The sequence below is a fragment of the Toxotes jaculatrix genome, chromosome 2, assembly GCF_017976425.1.
Source record: "Toxotes jaculatrix isolate fToxJac2 chromosome 2, fToxJac2.pri, whole genome shotgun sequence".
In the NCBI taxonomy this organism is placed as follows: domain Eukaryota; kingdom Metazoa; phylum Chordata; class Actinopteri; family Toxotidae; genus Toxotes; species Toxotes jaculatrix.
Genome location: NC_054395.1, coordinates 28,311,822 through 28,327,021, shown reverse-complemented (window position 1 = coordinate 28,327,021; position 15,200 = coordinate 28,311,822). Strand labels below are relative to the sequence as shown.

General features: G+C 40.3%; 2 protein-coding genes across 6 annotated transcripts; one reads left to right on the top strand and one right to left on the bottom strand.

Annotated features, from left to right (window-relative positions):
• Window positions 1–577: 577 nt before the first annotated feature.
• LOC121192936 lies at window positions 578–15,001 on the bottom strand. Of its 5 annotated transcripts, XM_041054987.1 has the most exons (9): window positions 14,754–15,001; window positions 7,732–7,848; window positions 6,225–6,344; window positions 5,994–6,029; window positions 5,534–5,707; window positions 4,337–4,435; window positions 4,008–4,045; window positions 3,759–3,914; window positions 578–2,042 (listed from the first exon to the last, which is right to left on the bottom strand). In XM_041054987.1, exons 2-9 carry the CDS (start codon window positions 7,766–7,768, stop codon window positions 1,851–1,853), a joined length of 852 nt encoding a protein of 283 aa, XP_040910921.1. In that variant the 5' UTR covers window positions 7,769–7,848; window positions 14,754–15,001; the 3' UTR covers window positions 578–1,850. The 5 variants fall into 5 exon arrangements, with proteins under 5 accessions (XP_040910921.1, XP_040910930.1, XP_040910940.1 ...); XM_041054996.1 differs by lacking the exon at window positions 14,754–15,001 and having other exon boundaries at window positions 5,994–6,090; window positions 7,728–7,790; XM_041055006.1 differs by lacking the exon at window positions 14,754–15,001 and having other exon boundaries at window positions 5,994–6,090; window positions 7,732–7,752.
• LOC121192955 lies at window positions 11,511–14,875 on the top strand. Its single transcript, XM_041055021.1, has 6 exons — window positions 11,511–11,720; window positions 12,260–12,592; window positions 13,491–13,814; window positions 14,014–14,112; window positions 14,210–14,244; window positions 14,379–14,875. Exons 1-6 carry the CDS (start codon window positions 11,681–11,683, stop codon window positions 14,487–14,489), a joined length of 942 nt encoding a protein of 313 aa, XP_040910955.1. The 5' UTR covers window positions 11,511–11,680; the 3' UTR covers window positions 14,490–14,875.
• Window positions 15,002–15,200: the final 199 nt, after the last annotated feature.

The window sequence follows — 15,200 nt, the reverse complement described above, 5'->3', positions numbered from 1 at the left end:
TTTTGACGCCTTACCTTTTTATACTGACCTTTTTATACTATGACGTTTTTTATGACATTTTGAGGTCACAAAAAATTTTGACTTTTTTTGTCCGATTTTGACGCCTTACTATACAATGACGTTTTTTATGACATTTTGAGGTCAAAAATTTTTTTTGACTTTTTTGGGCCGATTTTGACGCCTTACTATACTATGACGTTTTTTATCACATTTTGAGGTTAAAAAAAATTTTGACTTTTTTTGGCCAATTTTGACGCCTTACTATACTATGACCATTTTATGACATTTTGAGGCCAAAAAAATTTTGACTTTTTTTGGCCGATTTTGATGCCTTACTATACTATGACCATTTTTATGACATTTTGAGGCCGTTCTAAAGTATAACTTTTTTTGTCCTATTTTGTCGCCTTACACGTGTTATTATTTATGTTTTGGTTTTAGCTGTTGTTGCCACGTTTTACATGCATGTAGTGATACTGACGAAAAAAGAAAACGTTAAATCGGGTGAAGCTGTTATAAATATTTATAGAAATATTTTGGAAAAGATAAAGACCATGTACTCTTTAAACTGCCAATGTTCGATTCATGTCAAATTTTATTTTCTTTAAAGATGTGGAATTTACTGCTTCTGTTGAATTCATTATTTTAACAAATTTCATTTCATTCGCTTCAGACTTGAGTGTGGCTCATTACAGACCTATTAACCATAAATACATTTTCAAACTGCAAATAACAAAATACAGATCGTAGAAATGTCTCATCTTCACTGTTTTAAACAGCATTTTAAACTGTGTCAATGGACAACCATTTCTTGGTCTCCTACTTACATACGTATATATATTTTTTGTAACCAAGAACAATTAATGAGCAATTAGACATAACAGAAATGGTTTATTGTTCATTTAACAGCAGAGATAACAGAAGAAATAACTTGCCTTCACTTAAATAATAATAATAATAATATAAAACACTTCACTTCCCTGAAAACAACCCATGTGGACAACTTTCAGACCTGACAGTGAATAATCTTCTTTCATTTTTCTTATTACTATTTTTTTTTTTCACAGCACCACTTTGTTTTGGTTTATATATGTGATCTTTAAGGCAGGAGACACAAAAGAGGGACTGAGGAAAATACAATGATGGACGTGTCCTTCACTGACACTTATCTACACTTGATAAAGACCACACTTCACTAATCAGAGACTCCAGGCTCTAAACAAACAAGACTGAACTTCACTCCTTTTCCTGCTGCTCTCAGCGAGTCTTTACAACTTGCTCCTTGCACAATATGGCAACTGCTGACGTTAGAACTTGAGCGTGTGGGCCAGTACTTCCAGTCAAAACTTCCGGTGATCTAACTGCGACAGCGGAAGACAGCGAGAGACCACAGCGATCGAGTTACATTAACAGAGAGATTATTTTATTTTATTTTATTTTATTTACATAGCACTAGCTATGTAGCTAACATTTCGGTCAGTTGTCCTGTAGATGTTTCAGAATTATCCGTTTTTTTAAATGTTTGACGCTTTTCAGTTGAGGCGCATACGAACAGAACAAAAAAACACGGCACTCTGGAGTTTTGACCGGAAGTACTGGCCCACACGCTCAAGTTCTAACGTCAGCGGTCGCCATATTGTGCAAAGAGCGAATTACACAGCCGCGGGCAGCTGCACCTGGATGACTGGAGGCAGCGTGAACCCTGGATTATTACTGGCTTTACAGGAACTGTAACAAAGATAGGTTACCTTAACCTCAACCAAAAACTGACTTTAACACTAACTAAAATATTTATGGTAAGTTCAACTGAAAGGCGCCGTAGAGAAAGCAGCTGTAAACTGAAGCTGCTGTCAATGTGAAGCGACAGTAGAGTACAGAGGAGATGATCCGTCACTGCTGTGGTTGGCAGAGCCCACTGCTTCCTGAGGCGCAGAGTAGATCACGGTTTCAGTCTTACCAGAGGGGGCGCTGCTGAGCGAGGAGGCTGCACGGTCGGAAAAATTCACCTCGGAGTAGTTGAGTTCACCGGAGTCTTCTTCAGTCTGGAATAAAACAAAGACAGGTTAAACATGATCACTGACTGATTTAGTCTCACTGAAATCTGAGAGCTGTCTTTATATTTACACAGAAGCTACAGTGCAGGAAAGATGACGCTGTTTTAAACTGTGGTTCTTCGTGCGCACAGTTCTAATATATCGTAAATATTTTTGTTGAAAATTACTATTCTTGGATATAATAGATGTTTGGAAGGTTTGTTGTTTTACTGAAAGAAATAAGGCAAACTTCAAATACACAAATAACACAAATATAAACAGAAGATGTGAAAATATTCTGTTCTGATTCTTGATGGTCAACATCCAACCAAACGTTCACCCAAAAATCTAAATTAAAAGTTGTGAATCTGATTCTTGTTTGTTTTTTAATTAAAAAATTTTAATTTATGTTGCATACTCAGTGTGACCCAGAGACAGAACAGTTCAAAGACATCACTGAAAACCCAACACCTGACCGCACCCATCAGTTTCATAATGAACCGGAAATACTTCTTTTTTTCTGAGTGGATTCAAATTTTTGACCACAACTGTATTTGGTTCCTTTTTCTTGAAACGCAGTGAATTACTTTGTCTGTTGATGAACAAAACAAATGTATTTTATTTTTTACTTCAGAAACACAGTCACTCTCTCTGGCACAGAGAGCAACCACACAGTCACACATTTATGAAGAGCAATAATTCTATAGTGTAATAGTGTGGGATGAAGTTGATTTTTAAAAAGAGAAGAGGAAAAAACACAGTTTCAAAACACACTGCTGACGCAAACTGTTTCCTGTGCTGTACAGTCCTGCAGGGACACTCGAGTCTCATTTCACCTCTGCACACTCAGGTCTGGACCTGTCAGTGCACTGAGTGTTATGAGTTTTTGAGTACAGGTCATAGTGACAGGATATGTGGGTATCCAGAGGAAGTAAAAGAATATGTTTGATTGTCCACTTCCACATTCAGCTGGTGAAATCAAGAAGTGTTTGAACTTTACTGTGACTGTGATACTACGAGTGTGATTTTTACCGTGAATAAAAAAATAAAAAATTACTAACTCGCGTGTATGTTGCATCATGACAGCAACAGATATGAGAAATGATCCAAATGCAAAAAGCAGCTGTCCAGCCATCCATCCATCTTCATCCGCTCTCTCTCTGGACACTTCCTCCAGCTCTTCCGGGAGAGTCCCGAGGCGTTCACAGGCCAGCCGAGAGACAAAGTCCCTCCAGCGTATCCTAGGAGGCCTCCTCCCGGTGGGACATGCCCGGAACACCTCCCCAGGGAGGCGTCCAGGAGGTATCCTAAAAAGATGCGCGAGCCACCTCAGCTGGCTCCTCTTGATGTGGAGGAGCAGCGGCTGTACTCTTCCCGGATGACGAGCTCCTCACTCTATTTCTAAGGGAGCGCCCAGCCACCCTGTGGAGGAAACTCATTTCGGCCGCTTGTGTCCGAGATCTTGTCCCTTCGGTCATGACCCAAAGCTCATGTCCATAGACTGTCCGGTAAATCGAGAGCTTCGCCTTTCGGCTTCGCTCCTTCTTCACCACGACGGACCGGTACATCCACCGCATTACTGCGGAAGCCGCACCGATCCACCTGCAGCTGAATAAATAAAAGGCCTTCTTTCAAAAGTTTCCTTGTTAGTTTGTTTCAGTGGATTAAACCTAAATGAACTGTTTTCTGGAGTCAAAGCTAAAATCCTACCACACTTTTACTTACTTTGTTCTCAGCACAGGGTTTTGTGACCGAGCTGTATTCATCTGTTTCGGCTCTGTTTGATTTGCTGTATTTGGCCTGAGCGTAAACTGTAGACACTTCCACAGGAGATCTGTGCTGTCTGTCCTCCTCTCTGATCTCCTCATACACTCGGCTGACCTGCAGGAGGACGAAGGGAGTTCAGTTTAAAACAATGATCTGCTGCTTCCACAAACACTAATGATAAAATGACACATATTCACTCAAACTCACCTCTGTGACATTAGCGTACACAGTTTTCTCGTGGCGTTCTGAAAAACATGCAGCTCAGAAGATTAGAATTAGGTTGTTCCATTAATCTCACACAGATCTGTGTTCCACAGAGGTCTGGAGACATTTACGGCAAAAACATTCAGATAAAACATCAGAAATGCTGAGACAGTCATCAGCTTGATCCAGGCTCCTGATATCAAACTGCACCTCTCAAAGACTTAAAGCAGTACAACAGAAGAGGAGCAGCTCTGTGTGTGTGTGTGTGTGTGTGTGTGTGTGTGTGTGTGTGTGTGTGTGTGTGTGTGTGTGTGTGTTTCCTGCAGCCTCACCTTTGGGCTGACCATCTCTCCTCCGGCAGAATATCAGCACAGCCACTGATAATGTGATGATCAGGAGAACCAGGATCAGGCTCATGATCAGCAGTGGTTCTGTGGCAGAAGAACAAGTTTGTCACTGACATTTTATATAGTCATATAGTTTCTATTCTCCGACATATATATGTATGTACATACATATACACACCATATGTAACACGAGTGTGTGCAGACGTACACATTCACATCTTCAAATACATAAACATGCAAATATCCTGCCAGGTTGGTTCAGGTTGGTGTTTTTAATGAGACTCCGTCGTTTCTGTTTCTCATGTCCGTCAGGACATGAGAAACAGTTGTTATGGTTGCTAACTTTCACTGGTGAAACTCTGTGTTAAACTGAACATATTAATATTTAACTAATACAGAATAAATGCTGCTCATGCTCATTATATCATCATCATCACGTGGTGTTTCCCAGAGGGGGAAATGAAGGCTTCAGACCCACAGTGTCACACTTCCTCCCTGCATCAAACGGTTTAATTGCAGCAGATTGTAATCTGAGTCGGCCATTTTGTGATCAGTACAGAGAGTTGACAGAATCCTGACCACGTCCGTGTCAGCTTCTGTTTGACCTGGAATCTGTGCCACTGCACGCTTTCACCTACAGATCTGAGTACTGCAGTGCTCTGCCTTCCGGTCTCCTCAGGAAGAACATATCTACAGCTACATATCTACAACATATCTCACCTACAGCTGTTTGAAAAATCAGCTGCAGGTGTTCTCTGCGACCAGAGAGAGAGAAAACACATCACGCCGATTTCTCTGCACTGGTTTCCCGCCTGCTTCAGGACTGATCTGAAGATTCTTTGTCAGTTATTTGTCTGTTTATTTACACATTTTAGTCTGTTTGTTTACTCAGTTTGTCCTTTTATTTATGTTTTTGCTTCCTGGATCTCTGGTTTTACTCACAACAGTTTCTCTTTTTTCATTTTTAAGACCACTTTCATTTCTTTTTACTTGATTCTATTATTTATCATCTTTATTGTTATTTGTGTTGAAATGTTTTGAATTTTTATCCCACCTATGGAGTTTCCTGTCAGTCTGAACACAACCTGAGAGACACATTTCCATTGTTGTCTTAGCAACATCCACTGAAGGTCATGTTCATGTTTATGTGCTGAGAAAAACCATATTTAATATGTAACGTACGTGAATCTGCAGATGACGGCTCAGACTGTTTGGTGGATGAAGGGGAGGCTGATGAAGGTGTGGAGCTTTTTACACTGGAGCTTCTTACACTCTGTGTTGTGGGTGTGGTCGTCGTTCTTGCTGTGGAGGATGATGGGAGCCATGTTGTCAAGTCTGGTTTTGAAGTGTTCAAAGCTGTGAAACAGTGAAACAATCAGAAACTATCATCAAACAGTTAAAACAGGTTTTAATCACACCAACACTAAGCAGGTCAGCAGGTCAACTGTCCGGTTCATTAATGTTCAGATGAAACCGTTTTACAGCAGAACTGATTCTAATGTTGAGTTTTACTAATGTTCACAGTGATTACACAACATGTCAGATTATTTAAAACATAAGCAGCTGTGAGAGAACAGAGAAAGTTTCTTCACACCTGCAGAAACATGAAGAAACATTTCTGTGACTTTCAGTGGAAACTCACCGTCTGTGACTCTGAGCTCAAAAGTGTCGCGTGAATCTGGAACAAAAACAGGTCTTTTCAAACGACACATGTAGAGTCCAGAGTCAGACTTCTTCAGCTGTGTGATGCTCACATACAGAGTGGAAGAAGATAGAATCCCATTGTCTTTAAATTCAATGCTGTATCTGCCACTCTGAGCTCTGTAGCCGTCTGTTTCAACCAGAATGTTTCCCTCTTTACATTCCTCCTTACAGAACATTATCCTCTGTCCAGAGAAGGTAAATGAGCATCCAACTGTGATGTTTCCTCCTTCAGTTTCTGTGCGAGCACCAATGTCTGCGTAGACGAGCCCAGTCGTACCTTCCTGCAGTGCTGTTGAAAACATGAACAATCACAGTTACTATGGTCCTGTGAGATGCTGCAGTCTGAGGATAATAATTCCTGCTTCAGCGTTTACACAGAGTCACACTGGGAGCTGCACACGTCCACAGTCCAACAGCTGTTTCACTCACTTTTCATTCTATTTAAAAAGATTCAGACTTTCACTGTAAATATTGATGACAATTCAAACAGACAGACAGACAAACAAACAAACAAACAAACAAACAAACAAACAATAAATAAATAAATAAATTTGTACAAATTTTGAAAAGTTAATAAACTGATTCCAGAGATCAATAAAAGTGAGTTGGAATTCTCATGTAAAGTAACGTCACATCACTTTCCTGATGTAAAAACTAAGCAGCGCAGGACTAAGCTTATCGTGAACGAGCCCATGATGTTTCTGGGAAAGGCGGGTCATTTGTCTTGTCCTAACAAATCACACATCTGTCCTGCTGATGTTCAGTTGGGACAGAAGCTCTGGCAGCAGCTGCACCATCTGTCTCATCCAAGCTTGTCGCCATCTCTGGGATTTTTCATGACTTTAGTCAGGTGGCTAGCAAACTATGCAGGAAGATAACATCCTGTTTCTTAATCCCTCCTCAGCAGCTGTCTGTGGGCTCAGCACCAAACCACAACCTGGAGCCATGGACAGCAACTCAGCACCAGGACAGAAATTCTTCTGTTTAAAATGACATTTTCTTCACTGCTTCTTTGCATGTGAAATGCAGTTTTGCATACGTTGCTTAACGTGGCCACAGCCAACAGTGGTTTACTGCTGCAGAGCTGTTCCTCTGAGCTGAGGAGAGAAAAGAGCCTCAGCTCCAACTTCACTTGTTCTTTACTGAACAAAGTGTTTTAGCAAACAGCAAGTTAACAAAAGCAAAAGGCACCGACTCTGAGCAGATTTAAAAATGCAGCCAAGATTTATTATGGTGGAAACTTGAAGGTTAAACTTCACTTTTTGCAAAATCTATTAGAGAGAGTTTCCTGTGGAGTGAGAAGTGTCTCAGCTACAGTCAGACTGAAGCAACACAAATATATCTGTAATTCATCAACACTCTAAATACAACAAAAGGATCTAACAAGCAGAGAAGGAGAAGATCTGACTGCAGGTAATAAAAATCATCTCTGGGAAAATGTGAAGTGAAACAGATACAAGAAAATGTTGAAAATAAAACAAAAAAGTTTGTGCAAACCAACAACTTCCTGACAGGAAATAACTACTAATGTTAAAGTAAAAGTGACTCAAATCCAACTCTGTCCTCTGTTAAAACTGAAACCTCACAGGATAAAAAAAAATCTCTCTGATCAACTCTGAAGAGAAAAAATAAAGAAAAAAGAGTGAACGACAAAAAAAGAAAGTGTGCGTACTCACTGAGGAAGAAGAAGATCAGAGTGTGATGAACTTTCATGTTTGAGGCTCTGATGGTTTGACGTTGCCTCTCTTCCTTCTTCACTGAGAGATTGGGAACTTCTCACTTCTCTAAATGATCTTCAGTGAAATGAAGAGTCCCTCCCCCAGAAACACACACACACACACACGCACACACACGCACACACACACACACGCACACGCACACGCACACACACACACACACACACACACACACACGCACACACACACACACACACGCACACACACGCACACACGCACATACACACACACACACACACTTTGAACTGTCAAAATTCTTCATTCATTAAATTAACCAGAAACTATTTAAGAAGCGTTTCTTCATTTCATTTCCAAATAAACACAACATGTAGTACATAACAGTTACATGCACCCTGTTTGAAGATGTCCATATTTAATTGATTTTAGCTGCTGTGTTAAACACTGAATGAGTCAGTGTGTTAACAAAGCGCTGAACGTTTCTCTTTATGACAGTTGAATGTTAAATGTGTCTGAAAAAGCCTGACTGAGATCTGAACGAGGCGTCTTACAAATTCCTTAAACATGAAAATGTCATGGAAACAGTCGCTTTAGTTCTGCTTTTACATGAACTGACTCAAACACAGTTGCTATAGTTACACCGACAGCATCACGTTTATATTTTGACACGTTTAACCGTCGAACCCTAACAGGCTGAAAGAGGTGTGAACATGGCGAACTGCTGCATCCCATCATCCTTCACTGCATCTTTCTCTGTCCTCTGTAACACCTGCAGGGCTAAGCTAACAACACAAACACACAAAGCTAACACACAGTAACATTAGTGTGACTAAGACACCAGCAACCCACCATCAGTCCACCTGTAAACCCACCTAAACACAACCACAGACACAATGTCCCTTCACATCAGCTTCATCATCGCTCCAGTTTCTGGAGAGTGCACTGTGTTTATGTGTGAGCTGCAGCACACCAATCAGTTAGTGATTGTAAGTTTCAGTCAGAAGGTTCTCTCTGAGCTAAGTGTGTTGTTTCTTCTCATCATGTTCAAAGCTGAACTCTAAAATCCACAGATAATAAATGATTTTCAATCTTTAGTCAAATATTCTTTAAGCAAACACGTCCACACCAGACTCTGGACCAAACTCTGTCTCTGTTTTCTCCCTCCATGTGTTTCCTACTTCTTCTACTCAATACACACTTCTCTGCATGTGCATATCACCCTCTGCTGGACACTGAAGAAAAGTGAAACCTCCACCCTTCCATGTCATTTACCTACTCCTTGTTAAAGGACTACAGCAAGTTAGTCTCACTCTTCCATGAAGTTGGGGACGTCACAAGAGACAGAAAACAAAGCCAAGATATTCTGACTTTCACTCCCTGGTTTGGGTCGACCTCTGAAAAAAAGCCCTCCTGCCTGTTGATGCCCACATCTTTCAAACTCCACACCTGCAGTTTTTAAACACAGAGTCTGTAAAATGCTCCTTTTAATCTCCTCATTAAAACACAGTATAAGACAGTAGAATCTATCAGGACGTTCTCTGTATCGTGGCTCTGTTTACATTAATCTGCTGACAGTGACAGAGTGTCAGTGCATTACACTGACTCAAAGCTCCACTCTGAGAATGAGAGTGACTGTCGCTGACACTGAGCACGAAAACATGTTGAAATGAAAACTTACAGTAACTTCATGGAGCAATTCAGTGGAACCTCGTGTGAGGAACAACATGTTTGTTTGTGAACACGTCAGAGAGACAACAGAATGTAAGAGATAAAACTTCTCCTGCAGTTTAATGATTCTTCTTCACTAAGTGAAAATACTTTTTCTGTGCTCAATCTGTTTAATTGTTTAGTGGTTAAAGACAAATGCAGTTTCCCAGAGTCAGAGGCAACATGTCTGATTGCTTGTTTTCTATAATCAATAGTCTGAAAACCAAAAATGTTCAATATACTGTGGCTGCAATGAACAATTATATTGTTGATTAACTGATTATTGCTCAATCAATTAACCCTTAGGTCTGTACAATTTGACAAAATAGTCAAAAATGGCCATTTATTGTTTCGTTGATTTGATTTACTCATACAGATTGATTTATGGGATCAAATATCCAAAATATATATTCATCATATGACAAAAAATACAACAGATAATTATTAATCAATTATTAAAATGGATTCTTACTAATTTTCCAGGTACTGATTGAACAATTGACTCATGTATATCAAACCAAAAACGCAGTGAATGCCCACGTTTTAGTTTAATTTTGTTTGATGACTCAGATTAATCAGCAGGAATGACAGCGAAGAAAAGGTCAGTGTTAAGTTTCTGCTGGAAGTCTCTAAAAAAAAAAATAATAATAATAATAATGTGATCCATATTTCCAGTATGTTTAATTCTCACTCTCAAACATCTGAACATCTTATTACAGTGATTTCATCCAAAAAAACACAAACTGAACGGTTACTGGACAAACGACAGACGACTCGACGACACGCTCCAAAATGAAAATGAACGTTAAACTTCACAGAGGTTTTACACGTATGTACGACCGCCACAGATCCGGTGAACTGCTGAACTGCCCTTCTACAAAAAAAGTACAAAACTGCCAGTAACCACGGCAACAATGCTCCTATGGAAATGAGACACGGGTTAAGTAAAGTGAATGGAACTGCCACCAAACGCACGGCAGCTTCTTTAAATACACAATGAGTCAATGTTTTACTGCTGAAAAGAGGAAACGCTGAACGCCTCTCAGGACAAAGTTGCCTGTTTACTCTTCTTATTTATGTTGCACCCAAAAAAAAAAGATAAAACCACTTCCTCTTTCCTTTCTTCATCTCTTTCCTTTACATAAGTGGGAGAAAATAGTAACAAAGAAAAAAGCAAAGTGCTGCAGTGTCATCAACAAGTCTTCAAACCGCTTCACTCTCCACAGCGACTTTATAGCATCTTTCAGTGGAATCACGGCAGGTATCAGCTAACCCTCAGCCTGCTGCTGTGTCTCACAACACAGGCCAACTGAAAAGTTCTGTAAGCTGATGGAGGGCCAGCGTTAAACTTGATGCGTCTCCTCCCTGGTGGATCATGTCACATCAATTTCAGGAGTCATACTGTCCACTTAAATGATTGCTACGACGTGGATGAATGTTTAAGTTTATAAAATACATAGTTTTGATTTTAGGGCCTCCAGCATTTCGATCAAGCAGCACATGCTAAATGAAGTGAGTAAACTACAGAAGGACACAGATGTTATTTCAGTGTGTCAGAAATTTAATGAACATCTCAGTAAATTTAAGTATCGGATCAGATTCAGGATAAAATACTCAACATCAAAAGACCTGGATTGGATTTAGGGCCCAAAAAAAACGGACGTCTCTCACTTGTTTTCATTTTTGAAAACACAAAAACATAAAAGAAAGAAAGAAAAAGTTAAAAAAAAAAAAAAAAAAAAAAAAAAAAAGCTCTTTTGTGCATTTAAAACAAGCTTCATATTGAAAGGTTCCTCCCTTTGGGGGAAGCTGCAGTTGTTCAGTAACTGAAAAAATGTGTCACCAGCACAGAGATGAGATCAATACCTAAAATATGTGTTTAACTTGATGAAAGTCACTGTTCCTTCATGAGACACGTTCTCTGCTGAAGCAGGATGTTCAGTCAGCTGATGCTTGAAATGAGGTTTGAGTAAGAGCTCAGTTCTGAGAAGGGGTGATAGTGTGTGTGTGTGTGTGTGTGTGTGTGTGTGTGTGTGTGTGTGTGTGTGTGTGTGTGTGTGTGTGTGTGTGTGTGAAAAAAGGTTTTAAAACTGCTGTATTTTAACAGAGGTTTAACAGTGGAAGTTTCCTCACACAGCAGACAGACAGAGCAGACGCAGTGAAGTGATAACACACAGTTCTTCTGTGGTTTCACCGATTATTCTCCATCAGGATCAAACTCAGAATGAATATCCACCGTTTCATTTTCTTCTGCTTCTCATCAGGTGAGGACCGAGTACCTGACGGACTCTTTAACGCTGCAGCACAAACTTCTTTTGCTGCCACATCATTAATGTTTAAATAATTTAATCTCTAAATAATGATCCTTATTAAATTATTTATCATTCATCTTCATCTGCTGTTGCTCTCCTGTGTTTGACATCATGAAGTTGGAATTAGGGCCACAACTAATTATTATTTGAGTGATTCTGCCTAGAAAATGTAAATTCCCCACAGTTCGTGATTTCCCCACAGTCCAATGTGACAGTGAAAAACAAAAATATTCAGTTGACTGTTCCGTACGACAAATGAAAGCAGCAAATCCTGTTTGACACTTTTGCTTTAAAAGTAATGACAACACTAATTCAATTATCAAATTAGCTGCTGATTCATTTTAATTTGATTAACTGACTAAGTGGAATATTACATTTTGTTCCACTTTAAGATAAAGGAGGAAGCACTAAAACCACTTCTGCCAAGGCTAGAGTGTTTTGCAGTCTGCAGTATATGAAGGTCTGATGATCAGTATTATTCTTTGTCTCAGCAGCATTGTTCCGTGGAAGCACTGATCTCGTCAACACACAATCTTCCCCTTACACAAAACTGGAGGGCGAAGATTTCAGGGTTTCGTTTGACTTTCAGGTCCCTGCAGGAGGCAGAATGTACCTGTGCAGGAGCGACTGCAAAGAAAATGACATCCTCACTGAGAACAGAGCTCAGGGCGAGAAATACACCATCAGATACGACACCAATGACAGTAAAGTGTACGTAGTCATCAAAGAGGTCAGCCAGTCTGACGCAGGACGGTACAAAGTCGGCGTGAGCACGTCTTCTTCACAGGATCCTGAATACAAGGAGTTTGAGCTCAGGGTCAGAGGTGAGTGTCAACTGAAGTCACGAAATTTAACCTCCATGTACAGCCTCCATGAAACTGAGCGATTTCTGTCCTCCGCCTGTGATTACAGCATCAATTAATCAGACAACTGCAACCACTACAACTGCTGCTGCTGCTTTCTGAAGCCAAAAAAACATTTTATATTCTAAAACTTGTGATTAACAACCTTTTACTTTACATTTGTACTTTGCACAGTTCCTCACTTCTACAAACTAATTCTAACCTTGTTTTGAGTCGTGTGCTCCCACCAGGAAATAAATTAATTAATTTTAAAAAATAAATAAATAAATAAAAAGAGGCTCTCCAGTTTCATTATGGAGTTACCATAACAGAAAGCACTGCAGTGCTATGACGCGTATGACAGACAGTTGGAAACTGGTGAAAACACGTTGTGAAAGACAACAACAGCCTCAACAGCAAAAACACACAACAGTGTAAATTCCCTGATAAACATTAACATTAAAAATTCAGTGATTTAAGTTCATGTTCCAGGAGTTCTCATTAAAATATGTGTCCTGCTCCATTCATGGAATATAAAGATAAATAACATTTACTCAAGCGTTGTATTTAAGTACAACTTTGAGGCACCATCCACTTCACGCTACTTTATACCTCTAATCCACTGTAACTGAGACAGAAAGGTTGTGCTTTTTAATCCACATTTATCTGACACCACATGCAAAAAAAAAAAATCAAAAGCGACAGAAGATAGAATGAGAAAAAAATGAAAGAAGGCAAAAAGCTGACTGTGAGACTGAGAATATGATTATCAGACACATAAATCCATTTTAAATTCGATCATTATTTAGAGACTATAAAGAGAAAATACAGTAAAAACAGATTCACAAACTGGTATCTGTGAACTATTCCTCTTTGACAGAGCTTTGTGAGAGGGATCTCACCTTGGGAGAGCCCAGAGTCTACAGCGGCACTGAAGGAGGAAAAGTCACAATCAGATGCTCCATGTCCTCGCATCCACGAAACAGGAGGTTCCTCTGCAGGGACGAATGTAAGAAATTTCTCTTTCATACCAGCGATGAAACGGCTACGGAGAAGAGATACAAAATCGTGTATGGGGACAGTGATCTGTTCAACGTGACCATCACGGAGCTCACCGTGAACGACTTCGGGCAGTACAGGTGCGGCGTGTTAAAAAGAGACGGAGAAAACACATGCCAGAGGTTTGAGATCACGGTTTCAGACGGTGAGTTTCTAATGGAGGTTGTGAAAATGTAGCAGCAGGACAGATTACCTGAGCCTCATTATGAACTACAACCTGTTCGAAATCCTAAATTTCACTGCAAAGTTTCCTAAAGAAAACTGATGTTTTCCCAGTTGTGATTCGTCAGTAGTTGTTTCAGTCCTTCTCTCCGATGTCTCTCATCCTCTCATCTCTCATCCAGGTAAAGTCTTGACTCTGGTCATTTGCGTCACTCTGCTCGCTGTGCTGCTGGTTGTTCTTTTGCTGCTGCTCCACAAGAAGAAGCTATTTCACGTTACCTGTGAGTTTCCTTTCTACTCCCGTCTATAACTTCCAACAATTACAAACAGAGAACGAACCAGGAAAACACCTTTGCTTTGCTGTTCTCTCTCCCACAGATGCAAACGCCCAGGAAAACGACAGGAACGCGGAGGTGCATTTCTTTTACGCTTCCTCTGTAATCATCATCAATGTCTATGGGCTGTTGTCATGGCTACCACTAATTTCAGTTGTGCCCTCACTTCTTGTCACCTCAGTCATTTCTTTTGCACCCCCCCCCCCCCCCAGGTTGACATCTACGACAACTGTGGTCCAGTCCCCAATCCTGAGGAATCACCGTACCAGGAGCTCGATTCATACACCCAGGATCAGAACATGTACTGTTCACTGCAGGGTTAACCAAACACAGACCAGCAACACATAACACGCATGTGTGGAGGCAAAGTGTCTTCTTTAAATAGTGTGTGTTAGTCCAAAGCGCTGTATAAGTGTGTGTGAATGTGACCTGTAGTGTGAAACACTTTGAGCTGTCGATAAGAACCCAGGTGCCCCTGAACCCCCCCAAAAACCTCTTTTCATCAATATGTTTCCATATTTGTCCAAACTGTAATGGAAATGGAAGGTAACACCATTAAATTTCAGGGACAGATTGAAGAGACTCACCTGCAGAGCAGCTGTTTCCTTTCGTCGGTTTTAAAATCCAAGACCGGAAGTGTTTTTGTTTTCCACTCTCGCGCTCATAACGCCTCCGCGGGTCGCTCTCCGCCGTAACATCGTTCAAAAAGGGGAAAAAAAGAAAAGAAAAAAACACACATATCCATATTTTCTCTGTCTTCATTGAGAAATAACCACGTTTCACCCGATTCATTATGTGAGCCACAGTCCAGGACCCGCGCGCTGCACCAAAACCTCACCTGAGTTAATTCACTTCACCTGCGCCACCTTCTTCTTCTTCCTCTTTCTTTCAATGGCGAATTGGAACCAGACGGAGCGCTACCGCCACCTACTGCTGAGTCACGGTTTTTTTTTTGTTTTTTTTTTGGTTCCAGCTGAGTCTCAGCAAAGTGTCTCTTGATTGTCACAGTTTCCATTTGAATGCAGTGAATCTGA

What these genes read in the sequence shown, in the direction of transcription:
- LOC121192936 (XM_041054970.1), bottom strand. Translation starts at nt 7,768, where the DNA reads ATGAAAGTTCATCACACTCTGATCTTCTTCTTCCTCA. An exon ending in TGAGCTCAGAGTCACAGACG is followed by an intron (nt 5,708 to 5,993) that starts GTGAGTTTCCAC and finishes ACTGTTTCACAG; the next exon opens with CTTTGAACACTTCAAAACCA. An exon ending in AACCCTGTGCTGAGAACAAA is followed by an intron (nt 2,043 to 3,758) that starts GTAAGTAAAAGT and finishes GTTTTATTCCAG; the next exon opens with ACTGAAGAAGACTCCGGTGA.
- LOC121192955 (XM_041055021.1), top strand. Translation starts at nt 11,681, where the DNA reads ATGAATATCCACCGTTTCATTTTCTTCTGCTTCTCATCAG. An exon ending in GTTTGAGCTCAGGGTCAGAG is followed by an intron (nt 12,593 to 13,490) that starts GTGAGTGTCAAC and finishes CCTCTTTGACAG; the next exon opens with AGCTTTGTGAGAGGGATCTC. An exon ending in TGAGATCACGGTTTCAGACG is followed by an intron (nt 13,815 to 14,013) that starts GTGAGTTTCTAA and finishes TCTCTCATCCAG; the next exon opens with GTAAAGTCTTGACTCTGGTC.